The sequence below is a fragment of the Bufo bufo genome, chromosome 8, assembly GCF_905171765.1.
Source record: "Bufo bufo chromosome 8, aBufBuf1.1, whole genome shotgun sequence".
Classification (NCBI taxonomy): domain Eukaryota; kingdom Metazoa; phylum Chordata; class Amphibia; order Anura; family Bufonidae; genus Bufo; species Bufo bufo.
The window spans coordinates 190,698,441-190,718,600 of record NC_053396.1 but is presented as its reverse complement, the minus strand read 5'-3'; the positions used below and the strand labels follow the sequence as shown (position 1 = coordinate 190,718,600).

General features: G+C 44.1%; 1 protein-coding gene across 1 annotated transcript in view; it reads right to left on the bottom strand.

Moving 5' to 3' along the window:
• Window positions 1-20,160, bottom strand: part of LOC120978134 (rho GTPase-activating protein 11A-like) — a 43,963-nt gene that overhangs the window by 21,670 nt on the left and 2,133 nt on the right. Inside the window, exons 2-4 of the mRNA XM_040406362.1 lie at window positions 4,210-4,341; window positions 4,060-4,136; window positions 3,514-3,610 (exon numbers count right to left, since the gene is read on the bottom strand). Coding sequence (XP_040262296.1) covers window positions 3,514-3,610; window positions 4,060-4,136; window positions 4,210-4,305 — 270 coding nt within the window. The 5' untranslated portion in view covers window positions 4,306-4,341. The remainder of the gene's footprint in view (window positions 1-3,513; window positions 3,611-4,059; window positions 4,137-4,209; window positions 4,342-20,160) is intronic.

Sequence of the window (20,160 nt, the reverse complement as noted above, 5' to 3'; positions counted from 1 at the left end):
GCATTGCCCGAGCACATACTAAGTTTTACTATGGGGCCCTATAAGATCTGTATACGCCCATGTGTGTATGTATGTATGTGTGTGTGTATATATATATATATATATATATATATATATATATATACACACACAGTATATCTCTATATATATATATATATATATATATATCTCTATCTATCTATCTATATACACACACACACATACATATATACACATACATACACACAGTACAGACCAAAAGTTTGGACACACCTTCTCATTCAAAGACTTTTCTTTATTTTCATGACTATGAAGGCATCAAAACTATGAATTAACACATGTGGAATTATATACATAACAAACGTGTGAAACAACTGAAAATATGTCATATTCTAGGTTCTTCAAAGTAGCCACCTTTTGCTTTGATTACTGCTTTGCACACTCTTGGCATTCTCTTGATGAGCTTCAAGGAGGTAGTCACCTGAAATGGTCTTCCAACAGTCTTGAAGGAGTTCCCAGAGATGCCTAGCACTTGTTGGCCCCTTTTGCCTTCACTCTGCGGTCCTGCTCACCCCAAACCATCTCGATTGGGTTCAGGTCCGGTGACTGTGGAGGCCAGGTCATCTGGCGCAGCACCCCATCACTCTCCTACATGGTCAAATAGCCCTTACTTTCAAAGTTTTCCCAATTTTTCAGCTGACTGCTTTTCATTTCTTAAAGTAATGATGGCCACTCGTTTTTCTTTAATTAGCTGCTTTTTTCTTGCCATAATACAAATTCTAACAGTCTATTCAGTAGGACTATCAGCTGTGTATCCACCTGACTTCTCCTCAACGCAACTGATGGTCCCAACCCCATTTATAAGGCAAGAAATCCCACTTATTAAACCTGACAGGGCACACCTGTGAAGTGAAAACCATTTCAGGGGACTACCTCTTGAAGCTCATCAAGAGAATGCCAAGAGTGTGCAAAGCAGAAATCAAAGCAAAAGGTGGCTACTTTGAAGAACCTAGAATATGACATTTTCAGTTGTTTCACACTTGTTTGTTATGTATATAATTCCACATGTGTTAATTCATAGTTTTGATGCCTTCAGTGTGAATCTACAATTTTCATAGTCATGAAAATAAAGAAAACTCTTTGAATGAGAAGGTGTGTCCAAACTTTTGGTCTGTACTGAAATTATATATATATATATATATATATATATATATATATATATATATACACACACACACACATACACACATACACACACACACACATACATAATGTTGTAAACATTAAGTGGAACAGGTACTTCCCCAAAAAATGGCACTCATTCTGAACACCATATTTTCTCAATGTATTTACACAAAAAAAAACTGTCATGAATATATTGCTAAATCTCCTGCTTCCTTTCTATTACAAAGCTAGCTGCCTACAGCCACCACTAGGGGGAGCTCAATGCAAAGCAAGTTATACATCTACATCTGGGAGCTGTAATAATATATTTGCATTGAGCTCCCCCTAGTGGAGGCTACATGAAAATAGTGTTGTTTTTTTTTTACACGGGAACAGAAAAACAAGTTCCTGCGAGGGCCCATTCTCTCCAGGCCCCATAGAAGTCTCATGGTCTACCTCTATTGCAGGTACGCCACTGTATATTTGGAACCTGACAGATGGTAGGAAGGTGCTCTTAAAGTGACAGTGACTCCCAAATTACTATCTGGGTCCCTGGCCAACTGCATAGGTTAACCATGAGACACCTCTACTCAATGGTTCCATTGCGCCAACATATCCTTCCATGTCTGGGTAATTGCCAGATCAGCAGCAGAGGATTATCAGGTGCCGGACTGTTACTGATGTTTTATGCTCTTTGTTTTGTCGTTTGAAGGGAAGTTATCCTATAACTTAATGCATTTTGACGTTGGCTACTGCAAGCCAGAAGTTGCAACGAGACACAAAGGGAATTTCCCTCGTCTCGATCACGTCATTGCTACATAAAGAAAAGCACAAGACAAAACAAGGAAATTCCCAATAGTTGCTGAAGACAAGACGTGTACATCATGGATGTGACCATGTGGCCATGCTCTGCGAGTCAGGGCTATACTGACTGTCTGCACATAGATGCTGCTTATTACTGGAAGCCTTCCTTCAAAATGTGTCCCTTCCCATAGCCATCGCATTGCCAGTGGAGACTTTAAAGTATAACGTGGTCCCTCCCCTGAATGTTACATGCATCCGTAGAGTTACGGTTGCACAAATGTCACCCTCACCCTTTGTGGTCATAAGATGCCAGTCCTTCCTCTCTTGCAGAAAAATCTTGCACCACTCTGTAGACCTTACACAATCCCACACTTGACTCACTAAACACAGTAACAGTTACTGCTGGATTATTCTCTACTAAGTACATTGAAAAATCTGGTCTAAAGACCCAGCACACCCTGCTTGAGAATCTTGCTTGAGAATAAGCTGATCACAAAGTGTTCTTCTGTAGAGACCTCCAGCGATCATCTGGAAACTGGTAGTGAGCGAGTGTTCAATTTCCCTGCAGTGCCACCACAGGTGAAATGAAGCATTACACAGTGTCCTTTAAAATCAGTAAAATGCAGGACAAGACAGGTCCTCCAGAGCGAGAGAGAGGCTTTTTGTAACTACTGTCTATTCTGAATAATGGAGGGTTCCTGAAAAGAGCACCCCTCTATTAAATCAGAGTTCTCTAACAGGCAATATGGAAATGGGTTAAATTAACTGGATAGCACCTTTAAAGAGCATGTCCACCAATGAACTGGGTTGTACTGGTCTGGATATTGAGAAATAAGTAACCAAAAGCTTTACAGAAGACACCACGTTCAAACTTCTCACAGCTTTGGCAGGTCCGCCATCCAGAATAGAATTATATACCACCACATTGCCATCTAAAAAAACTCCTCAGCCAGTTTTAGTTTATCCTAGCTTTGGCAGATCCTTTATCTAGAGTTGGAGAGCAATAGTAAAACGTAGTATGGGCTTTGGCAATGCAGAACATGCACAACACCCCTTCACCGTCTTGAAGAAAATTTTTTTTTAGAATAATCATATGGCCATTGCACATTAAAACTTCTACTAGACTAAGTAGAGCTTTCATTCATAGTACAAAAACTCTGCCAATGCACTGCCTTATGGGAAAGTCCTACCTTTCCATTATGTCGTTTAGCTTCTCCTATCCTAGGCATGTCCATGATCCAGACTACAATAATCGTGCCACCTCTGAGGACATTACACATTCTTTTAGCTATTGACGGTGGCTTTATTTTCCCCATTGTGTTGGGTAGGTTTTGGCCTTCTCCTTGCTTCAGTCTTCCATATTTTGAAACCCACCCCATAGTGAGAAATTCTGAAGTCTATTGGAGCCTTTCTCACCCTAAAATATGAGCTTGGCCTTTGTCTTCCAGCCACCAACTTCGCTGGGATATTCGGAAGACAAATTGCAGAGTAACTGAATATTACAGTAATCCCTATTGACTACGTACCTAAATATATATTTATAAAAAAAAGTAAATGGGTTGATACCTTTAGGGTTTTAATTCTGTTCACTGATCCAGACTTTCTGAAGAGTCCTTCTGTGTCCAAATGGTAACTCAGGAACTGGCACATGTCGACCACAAACCTGGATTAGAAGAACTGAACCTTTAAGAGACTGCATTTTTATCTTTCTAGTGGAAAAACTTATTTCAGACTCAACATGGACCATGAAAAAGGTCTAGACATTGAGAAAGTCATATTTAGTAAATGATGGATACGTCAAGATGAAACCCTGCGCCACACTCCACCCCCTCGGTTCCTGCACTCGACAGAACAGTACCGGTTTTGGTCATAGTGTTCCTTTATATTAAAAGGAGTTGTCAAACTATCATCATCTAAATCTGTGACGGCTAACCTCCGACACTCCAGCTGTGGTAAAACTACAACTCCCAAGATGTACACTTGCTTGGCTGTTCTCAGAACTTCACAGAAATGAATGGAGCATGCTGGGAGTGGTAGTTTCACCACAGCTGGAGTGCGGGGGGTTAGCCATCACTGATCTAGATTATATAGATAATGATATATTTTACTTACTGTGGGATCTCACCCTCTTTGCTGAGGGAAAGGGACTGCAGCGGGACCCCAAATATTTCCCCATTGGAGGTCTTCCTCTAGAAGACACAAAAGTTGATTAATTTAGGATTACATCACTTGAACTTTACCTTCCTCCATTCGCCACTTTACCTGGACATCGGGACTGGCCTTCTTTGGCATACGGAGTTTAATTCCCAGGGACTTCAAATGTTGGATTATGATAACTGAAGGCCCCGTAGCTCTCATGATTTCTAATGGAGGGGCCTCCTGTGGTCTCTTATCCTACAATGTAATGGACAACAGATCAAACATTATAATTGGTGCCAATAGAACCCAATGGAGCACATTGGAAACAGATTTGCTCATAGGATAAAAAGGGGGGAAAAAAATAAAAAATGAGAAGAGGAAGTGAAGACGTGTGGGCCATCACCTTTCTGATAGCAAACGTTTGCAAAATCGGAGACTTAACTTAGGAGGCATAGTATGGAACCATAGACTTTTATAGGAGGCATATTACAGGTCTATACTACAATGAGCTTAGAAAAAGCCAGTCAACAGTATGTCTATGTGCACGAGACCCTAAGGCCTCTTTCACACGAACGTGTGTGCCCCGTTGCCGTATTGCGGACCGCATTTGCGGATCCGCAATACACGGGTACCGTTCCGTGGGCATTCCGCATCATGGATGCGGACCCATTCACTTGAATGGGTCCACAAATCTGGAGATGCAGAACGGAAGCACGGAACAGAACCCTACAGGAGCACTACGGAGTGCTTCCGTGGGGGTTTCGTCCCGTACTTCCGTTCCACAAAAAGATAGAACATGTCCTATCTTTTTGCAGAACGGCCGAATTGCGGACCCATTAAAGTGAATGGATCCACGATCCACTGCGGCTGCCCCACGGACGGTGTTTGTGCATTGCGGCCCGCAGCACGACCATGGGGCGCACACGTTCGTGTGCAAGAGGCCTAAGGCAAGATCGGGACTCTGTGGTTCTACTGAATCAAGCTGAGATCACCACTGAACTGTAAGCTCTTCCACCATGTAGAATACGCATGCATTTTCCAGACTCTGCTTTCTACGTGAGAAAGCTTCCTAGGGGTCTATTCACACGTCATTGTCATATCGCTGCCTTATAAGACAATTTGACTAAACTTGTGAACAGACACGTCTGCTGTACATTGTGACCCTTTTGCGCGAAACAACGCAGGGTAAGGCTCCATTCAGACGTCCGTAGAATGGGTCCTCATAATTGCAGAACGGGTGCGGACTCATTCATTCTCTATGGGGCCCCGATCTTCCGGTCCGCAGCTCCGGAAACTAGAGCATGTTCTATTCTTGTCCGCAATTGCGGACAAGAATAGGCATTTCTATGGGGGTGCCGGCCGGGTGTGTTGCGGATCCGCAATGCACTACGGACGTCTGAATGGAGCCTAAGGGCTCATTCACACGAACCTTTTTTGAGTTCCGTATACGGGCCATTTTTTGCGTTCCATTATTTTTTTTGCGGAACCATTGAAATGAATGGTTTTGTTATACGGAATTTACTCCGTATGCATTCCGTATTTTAGTTTTCCCATTCCGTTGAAAGATAGAACATGTCCTATTATTGCCCGCAAATCACGTTACGTGGCTCCATTCAATGGGTCCGCAAAAAAACGGAACACATACGGAATGTACTCCGTATGTCTTCCGTATCAGTTCCATTTTTGCAAAACCATCTATTGAAAATTTTATTTCCAGCCCAATTTTTTCTATGTAATTACTGTATATGTCATATGGAACGGAACCGGAAACACTACTGAAAATAAAAAAGAATCCGGGAAAAACGGCCCGCAAAACACTGAAAAAGACATACGGTCGTGAGAGAGAGGAATACAGCCGATAATTCCGATCATGCCAATTTAATCCATCAGATGCTCTGGTTAATAACGGCCATGACATTTGAGAATTTAGAGGCAGTAGGCTCCCTATAATCTCAAATCGGTTTTCTGCAGTGAAATCGCGGGGTGTTCAGTTGCTATGGCAACCTGGACGACGCCTAGACATGCCATTGTTAACTGCCTATTAGGCTCCATTCACACGTCCGCAAAATGGGTCTGCATCCTTTCCGCAATTTTGCGGAAAGGGTGCGGACCCATTCATTCTCTATGGGGACGGAATGGGTGCGGACAGCACGCCGTGTGCTGTCTGCAGCCGCAATTGCGGAGCGCGGCCCCGATTTTGGGTCCGCAGCTCCGCAAAAAGATAGAGCATGTCCTATTCTTGTCCGCAGCTTGCGGACAAGAGTTGGCATTTCTATGGGGGTGACGGGCTGGTGTGTTGCGGACCCGCAATTTGCCGGTCCGCAACACACCACGGACGTGTGAATGAAGCCTTAAAGTACAATATCAGGTTGGTGGAGGCCTTACTCCTAGCAGGCTGAGATGCTCCCTTGAGGATTGCAGCCTCTTCCTAGGCCTGTGATGTCTCATTCATCGGTCACACGACCTATGCGCAGCTCAGTCCCATTCAAGTGAATGGGGCTGAGCTGCAATACCAAGCACAGCCACTATACAATGTACGGCGCTGTGCTCGGTTGTGAGAAGACAACAGTGCGCACCAAAGTGATCTGTGGCTGTGTCAAGGGTCAGACCCCAATCAATCAGATTTTGATGACCTATCCTGAGAATAGGTCATCACTATTGTACTCCCGGAGAACCCTCTTAAATCCTACCTGCGACAGGGCTTAATAGGAAGTACAGAGAATACCCATAGACTTCAATAGTATACTGTTGCAGTCTATGGCATAACAGAACAGTAATAAAAGTTAAAAAATAAATAAAAATACAAATGTAAAAATATAAAAATATTACCCCCTCTATCAATTTGACATATAAAAATTTTTTTCAAAAAGGTTTTTATTTTGTTAAAAGCCGTAAAACATTAAAAACTAATATTAGTACATAAGTAAATGTGGTATCGCCATAATTGTACTGACCTGTCACCATGTAATTTTTAGCTCACAGTGAATGCCATAACAAAACAATGGCGGAATTGTGTTTCTTTCCTAATTTCACCCTCCAAATAATTTTTTTCCATTCTTAAATGCACATTAAAAATGAAACTAAACAGGTAAAAAAATTGAATATAAAAAATAAATAAAAAATTCCCATATCACCATATAAAAACATCATTTGTATCATCGAGTCTGAAAATGTTGTAACTATTAAAACAAAGGCATTTCTCCTGCACAGTTAGGGTGCATTCACATGACCGCGCCGTGATTTGCGGTCCGCAAATTGCACATCCGCAAAACACGGATTAGACCCGTGTGCGTTCCGCGATTTGCAAAACGGGTGGCCCATTACAGAAATGCCTATTTTTCTCCACGATTGCGGACAAGAATAGGACATGCCCTATATTTTTGGCAGGGCTGCGGAACAGAACAACGGATGCAGACGACAGCATACAGCGTCTTTTTGAGGCCCCATTGAAATGAATGGGTCCGCACCCGTTCTGCAAAAATGCAGAACGGATGCGGACCCATTCATACGGTCTTGTGAATGAGCCCTAAACCTCGTAATGAAAAAAAAAAACAAAAAAAACACCATTTAGGCCTCATGCACACGACCGTTGTTTTATTCCGTGTCCTTTATTCAGTTTTTCGTGATTTTCTGCGGACCCATTGACTTTCAATGGGTCCGTTGAAAACTCGGCTGATGCACCGTTTGTCATCCGCGTCCAGGATCCGTGGTTCCGGTACGTCAAAAAAATATAACCTGTCCTATTTTTTTTTCACGGAAAACGGTTTGCAGACCCATTCAAGTCAATGGGACCATGAAAAAATGCGGAGGCACACAAGATTGTCGTCCGCGTCCGTTTTTTTTAATCATTTGCATGGCAAACTTGACTTAGACTTTTTTTTGACTTTCCTTCATGTCTGGTGATCCTCCAAAAATAAAGGAAGACACACGGAAACAAAAACGGATCACGGAACAACAGAACCCCATTTTGCGGAACGGAACACAACAACGGTCGTGTGCATGAGGCCTTAGGGTCACTTTGCCCCTGAAAATAACTGAATAAAGTGGTACCAGCAAACTCAGCCCACAATAAACAAATCACACAGCTCTATAGAATAGATAGAAATATAAAAAAAAGTTAGAATGGCGCCGGAAAAAGAAAATTTTTAGCGCACGATGAACATAATATCCCCCCCCGCTTCTAAAATAAATAAAATCAATGGCTTTTATTTAAAAAAAAAAAAATTATTTTCCTTTTTAAAAGCAAGATATTGGGGCCATTATAAATACAACTTGCCCCTGCCTAACATCAAGCAAAAATAACCTAATATGGCTACAGGAACAGAGAAAAAATAAAAACGTTACGGCTCTTGGACATCAGGGAGGAAAAAAACAAAACGATAAGTTGAAAAGGTCTCCAGTTCCTAGGTGCTAGGTAATTAATACTGCGAGTTGTGGGTTCACTTGATTTCTATTATAACAAAGGCCTGCACCTTTTCCGCCGTAGCACATCCACCTCCTAAAGAAGTAATCAACAATGTGCGGAATGAAAATGACACATTTTTGCACAGACCCGTTTCCTCCAGGTTGAAGCAATAGGTAAGCGCCTTATTGGCGCGCACACACGTTGCTGTAAAATCTGAAGCGGTACCTTCTCCCAGTTACACCAGTCCTTGTAAATCTCCCCCATTGCCATGCTCTTCCTTCCACCCAGGTACTCACCTATTACCTGGACCGAATAATTGCACTGCATTGAATGCTGGGAGACGGCCTTTCACCTCCCCTAAGTAGTGACCAAGAGCTGGGATGGACTTCTGTGCGGCATTCAGTGCCCTAGAAGGTGGAAGGCGACAGAGCCGAGCTACGTGCACACGCCGGATGCGGAAATTAGTAAATTAGGAATTTTGGGAGTAAAATCTGCAAGTACCAGCTTTAGTGGATGAGATTTTTTGAAAAATTTTAAAAAAATTTAAATGCGGTGAGGATTTTGAAATCTGCAGCATGACAGTTGTTTGGGCGGATTTTCAGGGCGGATTTCACCCGTTGCAATGCAAATCTGCCGCAAATCGTAAGACAAAATCTGCAATCAATACATGGGGATATTTGGGGTGGAAATCCACATAAACTGCACTGCCAAGTGCATGGACCCTGAGGCTACAAACAGATTTTCCGCGTGGATTTCTCTGTGGTTCTGGGTCTACACGACGACATGTGTCACACGACAATAAGTCGAGCGACAGATAGGGCGCAACTACACTGCAGCATGTGTCGCGCGACATTTTTTATAATGGTAGTCTAGGGTGTCGGACTGCAACGCGGAAAAATCCATCTCGAATGGATTTTTTGCGACTGTCGTGCGACACCATAGACTATCATTATAAAAATTGTCGCGCGACAAATGTTGTCGTGTAGACCTATCCTAAATCCACATCAAAATCCGCACGTATTGCTTGCGGTTTTGTTGCAGGTTTTCATGCGGATTTGCATCAATCTCATCCTGGATCCGCACTGCATCCTAAGGGCTCATGCACACGAATGTATTTTATTTCCGTGTCCGCTCTGTTTTTTCGGTTGCAGACCGTATGTGGAACCATTCATTTCAATGGGTCCACAAAAAAAAAAAACAGAAGTTATTCCGTGTGCATTCCGTGTCCGTATTTCCGTTACGCAAAAATATAAAACATGTCCTATTATTGTCCGCATTACGGACAAGGATAGGACTGTTCTATCAGGGGCCGGCTGTTCCGTTCCGCAAAATACAGAATGCACACGGACGTCATCCATATTTTTTGAAGACCTCGTTCACATTTCCGTTTTTCACTGACGTGTGCTGTCCGCATTTTCTGCAGACAGCACATGTACCCATTGGTTTAAATGTGTCTGTTCTCATTTCAGTAGTTTTTTACTGACCGTGGGTCAGGTCTATGGGTCTGTGAAAATCACTGACACACATCCGTGTTGTGTCCGTTTTTCACAGAAGACTAACAGGAGATTCTTTGGAAATTAATTTTCAGCTGAGCAACGTCAGTGAATTACGGATGACACGGACACACGGACCAACACACAGTAAAAACGGACACACGGACCAACCACGGATCCTTCACAGACAGCTTCACGGATGAAACACGTACGCTTTTTTTTTACAGACATGACACTGAAATGTGAACGAGGCCTAAGGGATCATGTACATGACCGTATGTATTTTGTGGTCCGCAAAACACGGATCCGCAAAAAATACGGATGACGTCTGTGTGCATTCTGTATTTTGCTGGCCCCTAATAGAACAGTCCTATCCTTGTCTGTAATGCGGGCAATACCAGGACATGTTCTATTTTTTTGCAGAACAGAAATACGGACACAGAATGTACACAGAGTAAGGCCTCATGCACACGACCATGGTGTGTTTTGCGGTCTGCAAATCGCGGATCCCCAAAACACGGATGGCGCCGGTGCACATTCCGTGGAACGGCACGGACAGCCTTCCATATAAATGCCTATGATGCCTATAAATGACAAGAATAGGACATGTTATATTTTTTTAGCGGGGCCACGGAACGGAGCAACGGATGCGGACAGCACATGGAGGGCTGTCCACATCTTTTGCAGCCCCATTGAAGTGAATGGGTCCGTATCCGAGCCGCCAAAACGGCGGCTCGGATGAGGACCCAAACAATGGCCGTGTGCATGAGGCCTAACTTCTTTTAGTTTTTTTTGCGGAGCCATTAAAATAAATGATTCCGCATACGGTCCACAATAAAAACGGAACCGTCACAGAAAAAAAAAATACACTTGTGTGCATGAGCCCTAAGGCCCCTTTCACACGAGCGAGTTTTCCGCGCGAGTGCGATGCGTGACGTGAATGCAAAGCACCCGCACTAACTAACTTTCAATGGGTCTGTGTACATGAGCGTTCTTTCTTTTCACGCATCAGTTCTGCGTTGTGTGAAAATCGCAGCACGTTCTATATTCAGCGTTTTTCACGCAGCCCTGGCCCCATAGAAGTGAATGGGGCTTCAGTGAAAAACGCATTGTATCCGAAAGCAAGTGCAGGTGTAATGCGTTTTTCACTGATGGTTGCTAGGAGATGTTGTTTGTAAACCTTCAGTTTTTTATCACGCACGTAAAAAACACATTGCACACGTGCGGAAAAAACTGAACGCAATCGCAGACAAAACCGACTGAACTTGCTTGCAAAATGGTGCAAGTTTCACTGAACGCATCTGGAACCAATCCGTCACGCTCGTATGAAAGAGGCCTTAGGCCTCATGCACACGACCGTTGTGTTATTCCGTGTCCGTTGTTCCGTTTTTCGTAATTTTCTGCGGACCCATTGACTTTCAATGGGTCCGTGGAAAACTCGGCTAATGCACCGTTTGTCATCCGCGTCCGTGATCCGTGGTTCCAGTTCGTCAAAAAAATATAACCTGTCCTTTTTTTTTCACGGAAAACGGTTCGCGGACCCATTCAAGTCAATGGGACCGTGAAAAAACGCGGAGGCACACAAGATTGTCATCCGCGTCCGTGTCCGTTTTTTTCCTATCATTTGCATGGCAAACTTAACAGACTTTTTTTTACTTTCCTTCATGTCTAGTGATCCTCCAAAAATAAAGGAAGACACACGGAAACAAAAACGGAAACGGATCATGGAACAACGGAACCCCATTTTGCGGAACGGAACACAACAACGGTTGTGTGCATGAGGCCTTAATCTTATACTGTGGACATCCACTGTGGACAATGCACAGGATGAAATATGCAACAAATGGATCCGTGGATTTTTTGTTTCCCGATTATGTTCCGCGTGGACGTACCCTTTAAGATTCATCAGAAATTTTTATCCCTGCTATTTTTTTTTTTTTACAGTAAAATGCCTTTATTAACCAATTCAGGACCAGAGTAATTTCGGTGTTCAGCACCACACACATTTTGCTGTTTTTGTCACATTTTAGTTTAAGGGCTCATGCACATGCAAAAAACAGATCCGCTAAAAAAACTGAATGGACACGGAAAGAAAATACGTTTGTGTGCATGACCCCTAACAGCTATAACTTTTTATTGTCGGGCTAGTGATGTGATTTTTTTCATAATTTTTTTTAGGAATATAGTAATTTAGGTTTCTTTTCATATTATTTTTACACTGTGATGAACCCAGTGTAAAAAAAAAAACGAAAGACACACGAGACACAAAGGAAACAAAAAATGGAAATGGATCACGGATCCCCATTTTGCGGACCGCAAAAAAAAACTGTCATGTGCATGAGGCCTTAGGGTAATATGACAGTATTACAAGAAGAAATAGCTAGAATGTAAAAAAAAAAAATAATTGTTAAAAAAACACAGTGTAAAAAAAAAGGGAGATTTGAATATCCACACCCAGGATACAGGTATATATGCTCGTCACCTGAGGTTTGTTTGGTGGCCATATTGTGTAGTCTTTACAGGGTACAGAGGTGCGTTTGGTTGCTTGGCTTTGCTGTTCTTGGCTTTTTCCTTGTTGCGTCTTGGTTTCACCATGGCGGATGACTCTGAGGAAGAGGTCGTACTGCACTGGCTACTTTCTCGGCGATGGGGACAGCGCTCACTTTTGTTGGACAAGGAACCGGAAAGGCTACGCTACCGGAAAGGACACTTTCATACCCTCTACCAAGATCTTCGGCAGCATCCTGAGAAGTTTTGGGCGTTCTGTCGGAAGTCAGTGTCTACATTTAATCGCTTGCTGTTGTCTCTACGCACTGTCCTTACCTTCATGGACACCAATATGAGGCGCAGCATTTCTCCTGAGGAAAGGCTCATTGTCACGTTGAGGCAGTGGCGGATCCAGGGGGGGGGGCAACGGGGCAATTGCCCCCCCCCCCCCCCCGAGCTGGCGGCGGGCACAGGGAGATGAGAGCTTCCATTGTGGAAGCGTTCATCTCCATAGTCATCTGTATCGCCGTCCTCAGGACAGCGATACAGATGGCTGTGCTGAGGCAGGGGAGGGAGAGGCGTGTCCCTTTCCCTTCCTCTGATAGGCCTGTTCAGAGGCCGTCGCAGGCGGCGCAATGACGTCATCGCGCCGCCTACACCGTACAGCGCGGGACACAGGCCGGAAGAGGCCTGCATCGCATAGCTGACATGGAGGTAAGTATGTGGGGTTTTTTTGTTTTTCTTTTATATATACAATACTTTTACTGGCACATGGGGGGGCTGTTATTAATACTGGCACATGGGGGGCTGTTATTAATACTGCCACATGGGGGCTGTTATTAATACTGGCACATGGGGGGGCTGTTATTAATATTGGCACATGGGGGGGCTGTTATTAATACTGGCACATGGGGGGCTGTTATTAATACTGGCACATGGGGGGCTGTTATTAATACTGGCACATGGGGGGGCTGTTATTAATACTGGCACATGGGGGGGCTGTTATCATAGTCATAGTTCAAATAGTAATGTGCACGGCTTCTGTCATCAGTAACATGTTTCTGGAAATGGCTGGTGTTAGACATGCTCATGTTTGGAGAAGTTTCCTTTCTTTTTCCATAATATGTTTGCCCAATTGTCAAATATGTTTTTGGGGTTAAATGACTGACACATAACCTGGCCAGATTAAAGGTAGTCGTGTATGTTAACTATTTGTGTTTGCTTGGCTAATGTCATCATCATGCCGAGTGTTCACATCATCCTTGAAGTCGCCCATACATTCTGCATGCAAATGGCATAAACACAGTTGCTGTAGCATAGCTGGTGCGAGTAGTGCCCACACCCCAATTTCTGAAAGTGTTTTGTTCAGTTGTACCCATATGTCTCATATCAAACATTAGACGAATGATGTATTGTTTGTAAACAATTGTCTGTATTGTTTTTTAGCTGCTTAATGATATTTTATTTTTCTCTATAAAATCTGAAAAAAACAATAAAAATCTGAAAAATTTCACAAACAAATATTAAATAATAACAGGACTAATAGCAAAGCAAACATTTGCCCAAAATGAAGCAAACAACTAAAGATAAATGTCCGATAATGCACGATTAGGCATCACATGGTCCAGTAGTGCAGGTGTGGGTGTACTAATATACAATGCGTTCAGGAAGCCAGGGATTAGTCGTGCTATGCATTTGGATAATAATACTTTTTCAAATATGGGACAAGTGACAACTATTGTATGCTCAATTACAACAGGGACACATGTGTCACCAAATAAAACGTGCACATGCATGTTCTCCATTACTACTGTTTGCTGTAGCAAAGGTAGGGACAGGCATTTAAAATGCACCAAAATGCAGGAGTATGGTATAAATTGCACAATTGTTCCGAAAACCATATATAGGCCTATACAAAATTAAGCAGGCCCCCAAAACATACAGTTTATAATGACATCATGGAATTAATAGCTAGTTCATTAGTGACAACACAGGCCCAGGACAGTACAACGACATTGCTGGCACTCACCTAAATCGGCCCGGCCTCTGCCATCAGCTTTTTTGCCATTCGGACCACCTCATGGAACGGGCAACTTTCTCACATGCCACCTCCTTCCGTACTCGGTCCTGGTATAAATTGATCCTGCTGTCCCATAATTCGGGCCTCTCCTGGACCAGGGTAATTAATTTTTCCACGTTCCAGCGAGGCATTTTGGCATGAACAGTGATGGCCAGTTCGCCAACGAACACATGCGGGCTGCCATCTTGACTCACAAGTCCGGCGATGGACAGGTAAGCCCTTGCCTGTGCCGCGAGCCGGTCTGAAATCAAATGCGGTCACCGGGAGCAGGCAGTTCTGAGAACAGCCGCCGGGGGCCTTCATCGGGCTGTTCTCGGAACTGCCTGCTCCCGGTGACCGCATTTGTTTCAGACCGGCTCGCGGCACAGGCAAGGGCTTACCTGTGTATCGCCGGACGGATGAGTCAAGATGGCAGCCCGCATGTGTTCACTGGCCATCGCTGGGCATGAACACTGAAAATCCTCTGGCAAACAAAACACCCCACTTTTGCCACAGGTGCCTAGCAATCAGCTATCTGATAACCTGTGACCTTGAACTTCCTTCCTGTATTATAATTTTTTTATTTTATTTTATTTGGCTCAGTTCTGGCAGACAGGTTGCCATGAAAATGAATGTAAAAAATCGGAAAAATTTACTTGGATGGGTCCGTTAACTATTTTTTCGCGGACAAGAATAGGGCAGGTTATATTTTTTTGACGGACTGGAACCACGGACGCGGATAACAAACGGTGGACTATCCGCATTTTACACGGCTCCATAGAAATGAATGGGTCTGCATCCGAAACCTAAAATCGGCGGAACGGACGCGGAAACAACATACGGTCGTTTGCATGAGGCCTAAAATAGACTTTTTATTTCCTCATTGTCCACTGCACACTTTGATATATTACATGCCTAGTGTCGGGAAATCGCGTCTTGGCTAGCAGTACGAGAGTGATTCACGCAGGGACCATTTTGTTGGGGTGAGTTATTCGTTGCGTCCGAAAAGACCATTGGGGACTTTATTATTATTTCTTACGACAGGGGTAAGCAACTTCTGGCACTACAACACCCAGCATGCTTTGTATACTTATATGGGAGTTCTGAGAGCAGGCAACCAAATATGCATGCTGGGAGTTGTAGTTTCACAACAGCTGGAATGGAGATCGCCAATCCCTGCCCTATACCCTTCCCTGTTCCTGTGACAGCTGTCTCCGCTAGGGCTGTGGTGGGTCAACCTAGACCAGCCCCCTCAAACCAGAATCCCGGCAATTATGTGACCAGTCACATGATCACCAGAATGAGTAGAAGTTGCGCCGCCGTCACTATCCTATATACAGTGCTTATTGAGTGATGAGGGGAGTCAGAAGATGACTATCCCATCATTTGGACAGCCACCTAAAGCCCGCGCCGTAATCTACTATGGTCTGGGCCACCTGCCATAAATATAAGGCCATCAGTCATGGTGGTAAACCGCGTGCTTTATGTCTATAGCCCACCAAATAGGAAAGTGCCATCTGCTGAGCTACCCTATACAAAAGATACTTCCACACATTAAACCCCAAGGAAGGTCTCCGCTGAGTCATGGCTGGTTTGTAATATACACCAGGAGCTACGTGTCCAGCACGTACACAGAATGAGATGAGAACACCACCTAATGTTGTTTTCTAGTTAAGGGCTCTTTCACACCTGCGTTCTTTTCTTCCGGCATAGAGTTCCGTCGTCGGGGCTCTATGCCGGAAGAATCCTGATCAGGATTATCCTAATGCATTCTGAATGGAGAGTAATCCGTTCAGGATGCATCAGGATGTCTTCAGTTCCGGTACGGAACGTTTGTTGGCCGGAGAAAATACCGCAGCATGCTGCGCTTTTTGCTCCGGCCAAAAATCCGGAACACTTGCCGCAAGGCCGGATCCGGAATTAATGCCCATTGGAAGGCATTGATCCGGATCCGGCCTTAAGCTAAACGTCGTTTCGGCGCATTGCCGGAGCCGACATTTAGCTTTTTCTGAGTGGTTACCATGGCTGCCGGGACGCTAAAGTCCTGACAGCCATGGTAAGTGTAGTGGGGAGCGGGGGAGCAGTGTACTTACCGTCCGTGCGGCTCCCCGGGCGCTCCAGAGTGACGTCAGGGCGCCCCAAGCGCATGGATCACGTGATCCATGTGATCACGTCATCCATGCGCATGGGGCGCTCTGACGTCATTCTGGAGCGCCCCGGGAGCCGCACGGACTGTAAGTATACCGCTCCCCCGCTCCCCACTACTACTATGGCAACCAGGACTTTAATAGCGTCCTGGGTGCCATAGTAACACTGAAAGCATTTGGAAGACGGTTCCGTCTTCAAATGCTTTCAGTACACTTGCGTTTTTCCGGATCCGGCAGGCACCTCCGGCAACGGAAGTGCATGCCGGATCCCAACAACGCAAGTGTGAAAGAGGCCTTAAAGGAGCTCCGAGTTAGTTCTCTCCGTTCAATCTTCTGCTTTGTTTCTTGTGAAATTCCTCATTAGGGTCTGTTCACATGTCAATGTGATATTGCGGATTTTTGCTAAGATATAGATGGAATAATGGCAAAAAAAACGTAAAAATAGAGAGAAATGGATGGATAAATGGATGGATAGATAGATAGATATGCATGTTTTTCTCAATATCTGACATGAAATCAGAATAAAGCTTTCCTGTTTTTGGTCAATTAGGATTACCATAATTATTATTATTTGCCAAATGCCAGAATAATGAGAGAGAGAGAATGTTTTAAAGGGACTCTGTCACCACTTTCTAACCCCCCCTTTTCAAAGTATTGTTATCTGCATGGCGCCCCTGTGATTATAAATGTGTTGTTAGAAGTTAAATTCGCCGTCTCCTTTTGATAAAAAGAGCTTTTATCTAACCTGTCAATCTTCTTGATAAGGTGCCCAGGGCGTTTCTTTTCGTCTCAATCTGCCGCCCGCCGCCGCCACCGTTGGTGCCCAGCTCCTCCCCTCATGCTTTCAGCGCCGCCTGAATGTAATCAAATACGCCTCCGGCTCTCTCTGTGCCCCCTCCTCCTTTTCAAAGATCCCGCGCGTGCGCACAGGGCTGTGCCTGATGCGCCCGTGCGGACATTTACAATCAGCCTCATTGAGCGAAGTGCGCATGCGCGCACTTCGCTCAACCTCCTCATCAGACGAGCACTGCAGCCTGCTGCAGTGCTCGTCTGATGAGGAGGTTGAGCGAAGTGCGCGCATGCGCACTTCGCTCAATGAGGCTGATTGTAAATGTCCGCACGGGCGCATCAGGCACAGCCCTGTGCGCACGCGCGGGATCTTTGAAAAGGAGGAGGGGGCACAGAGAGAGCCGGAGGCGTATTTGATTACATTCAGGCGGCGCTGAAAGCATGAGGGGAGGAGCTGGGCACCAACGGTGGCGGCGGCGGGCGGCAGATTGAGACGAAAAGAAACGCCCTGGGCACCTTATCAAGAAGATTGACAGGTTAGATAAAAGCTCTTTTTATCAAAAGGAGACGGCGAATTTAACTTCTAACAACACATTTATAATCACAGGGGCGCCATGCAGATAACAATACTTTGAAAAGGGGGGGTTAGAAAGTGGTGACAGAGTCCCTTTAAGGCATTTTTATTAGTTTCTGCAAAGTCAAACGTTTACATACATTTCAATAATATTTGGAACCATTGCCCTTAAACTGTATGACTTTGGTCAAACGTTTTGGATATCCTTCCACAAGCTTCTCACAATAGTTGGTCGGAATTTTGGGCCCATTCCTCCTGACAAAACTGGTGTAACTGAGCCATGTTTGTTGGTCACCTTGCTCGCCCCTGCCTTTTCAGCTTTGCCGATAAATTTTCAATAGGATTGAGATCAGGGCTTTGTGATGGCCGCTCCAAAACACTGACTTTGCTATCCTTAAGCCACTTTGTAACCAGTTGGGCAGAATGCTTCAGGTCATTGTCCATTTGGAAGACCCCTTTCCGCCCAACTTCCTGGCTGATGTCTTGAGATGTTGCTTCAGTATTTCCACATAATCTTCTTTCCTCACGATGCCATCTATTCTGTGAAGTGCACCAATCCCTCCTGCAGCAAAACAACCCCTCAACATGATGCTGCCACCCCCGTGTTTCACAGTTGGGATGGTGTTCTTAGGCTTCCAAGCTTCTCCCTTTTTTCTCCAAACGTAAATTTTGGTCATTATGGCCAAAAAGTAAAATTTTCGTTTCGTCAGACCACAGGACATGTCTCCAGAAATGTAGGTCTTTGTTCCTGTGCGCATTTGAAAAAATGTATCTGTCTTTTTTTATGTTTCTTTTGGAGTAATGGCTTCTTCCTGGCAGAGTGGCCTTTCAGCCCATGTTGATACAGTCCTCGTTTCACTGTGGATATTCAATCTTACCAGCTTCTGCCATCATCTTCACAAGGTCTTTTGCTTTTGTTCTTGGGTTGATATGCACATGTCGGACCAAAGCACTTTCATTTCTGGGACATAGAAGCCGTCTCCTTCCTGAACGGTATGATGGCCGGACATTCCATCTTGCATATAATTGTTTGTACAGATGAACGAGGCACCTTCAGGTATCTTGAAATTGCACCCAAGGTTGAGCCAGACTTGTGCAAGTCCACAATTCTCTTCGTGATATCTTGGCTGATTTCTTTAGACTTTCCCATGATGCTACACAAATAAGCAGTGTGTTTCAGGTGTGCATTTAAATACATCCACAGGTGTGTCTCTAATTAACTCAGATGTTTCCAACAAACCTAACAGAAGCTTCCAAACGCATGACATCATCATATGGGCAGTCCAGAATTGTTTAAAGGCATAGTAATCTTAGTGTATGTAAACTTTTAACATTGCAGAAAGTAATAAAAATGCCTTAAAACATTCTCTCTCTCATTATTCTGGCATTTGGAAAATAGTAATAATTATGGTAATCCTAATTGACCAAAAACAGGAAAGGTTTATTCTGATTTCATGTCAGATATTAAGAAAAACATGCATATATAGTGTATGTAAACTTCTGGTTTCAACTGTATACCGGTATATACTGTATATACACTGTGGTGCACAGGCCCACGCAGAGAGCGGAGAGGCGACCTCACAGGCATGGAAGGGACATCGGAGGGAATTAGGATCACACAAGGGAGGTACTGGGCTCTCTGAATAGGCGGGCTTGGGCTCATTGAGTAGGAGGTATGGGCTCCCTGAGGCTTGGGCTCTTTGGAAGTTTGGAAACACCCTGCTGGGCACTTTGTGCTAATAGAACAAACATCATTTTCTGGCAAGAGCAAATGCACAAAAGTACAAACCGGATTCCAAAAAAGTTGGGACACTATACAAATCGTGAATAAAAACTGAATGCAATGATGTGGAGGTGCCAACTTCTAATATTTTATTCAGAATAGAACATAAATCACAGAACAAAAGTTTAAACTGAGAAAATGTACCATTTTAAGGGAAAAATATGTTGAATCAGAATTTCATGGTGTCAACAAATCCCCAAAAAGTTGGGACAAGGCCATTTTCACCACTGTGTGGCATCTCCCCTTCTTCTTACAACACTCAACAGACGTCTGGGGACCGAGGAGACCAGTTTCTCAAGTTTAGAAATAGGAATGCTCTCCCATTCTTGTCTAATAC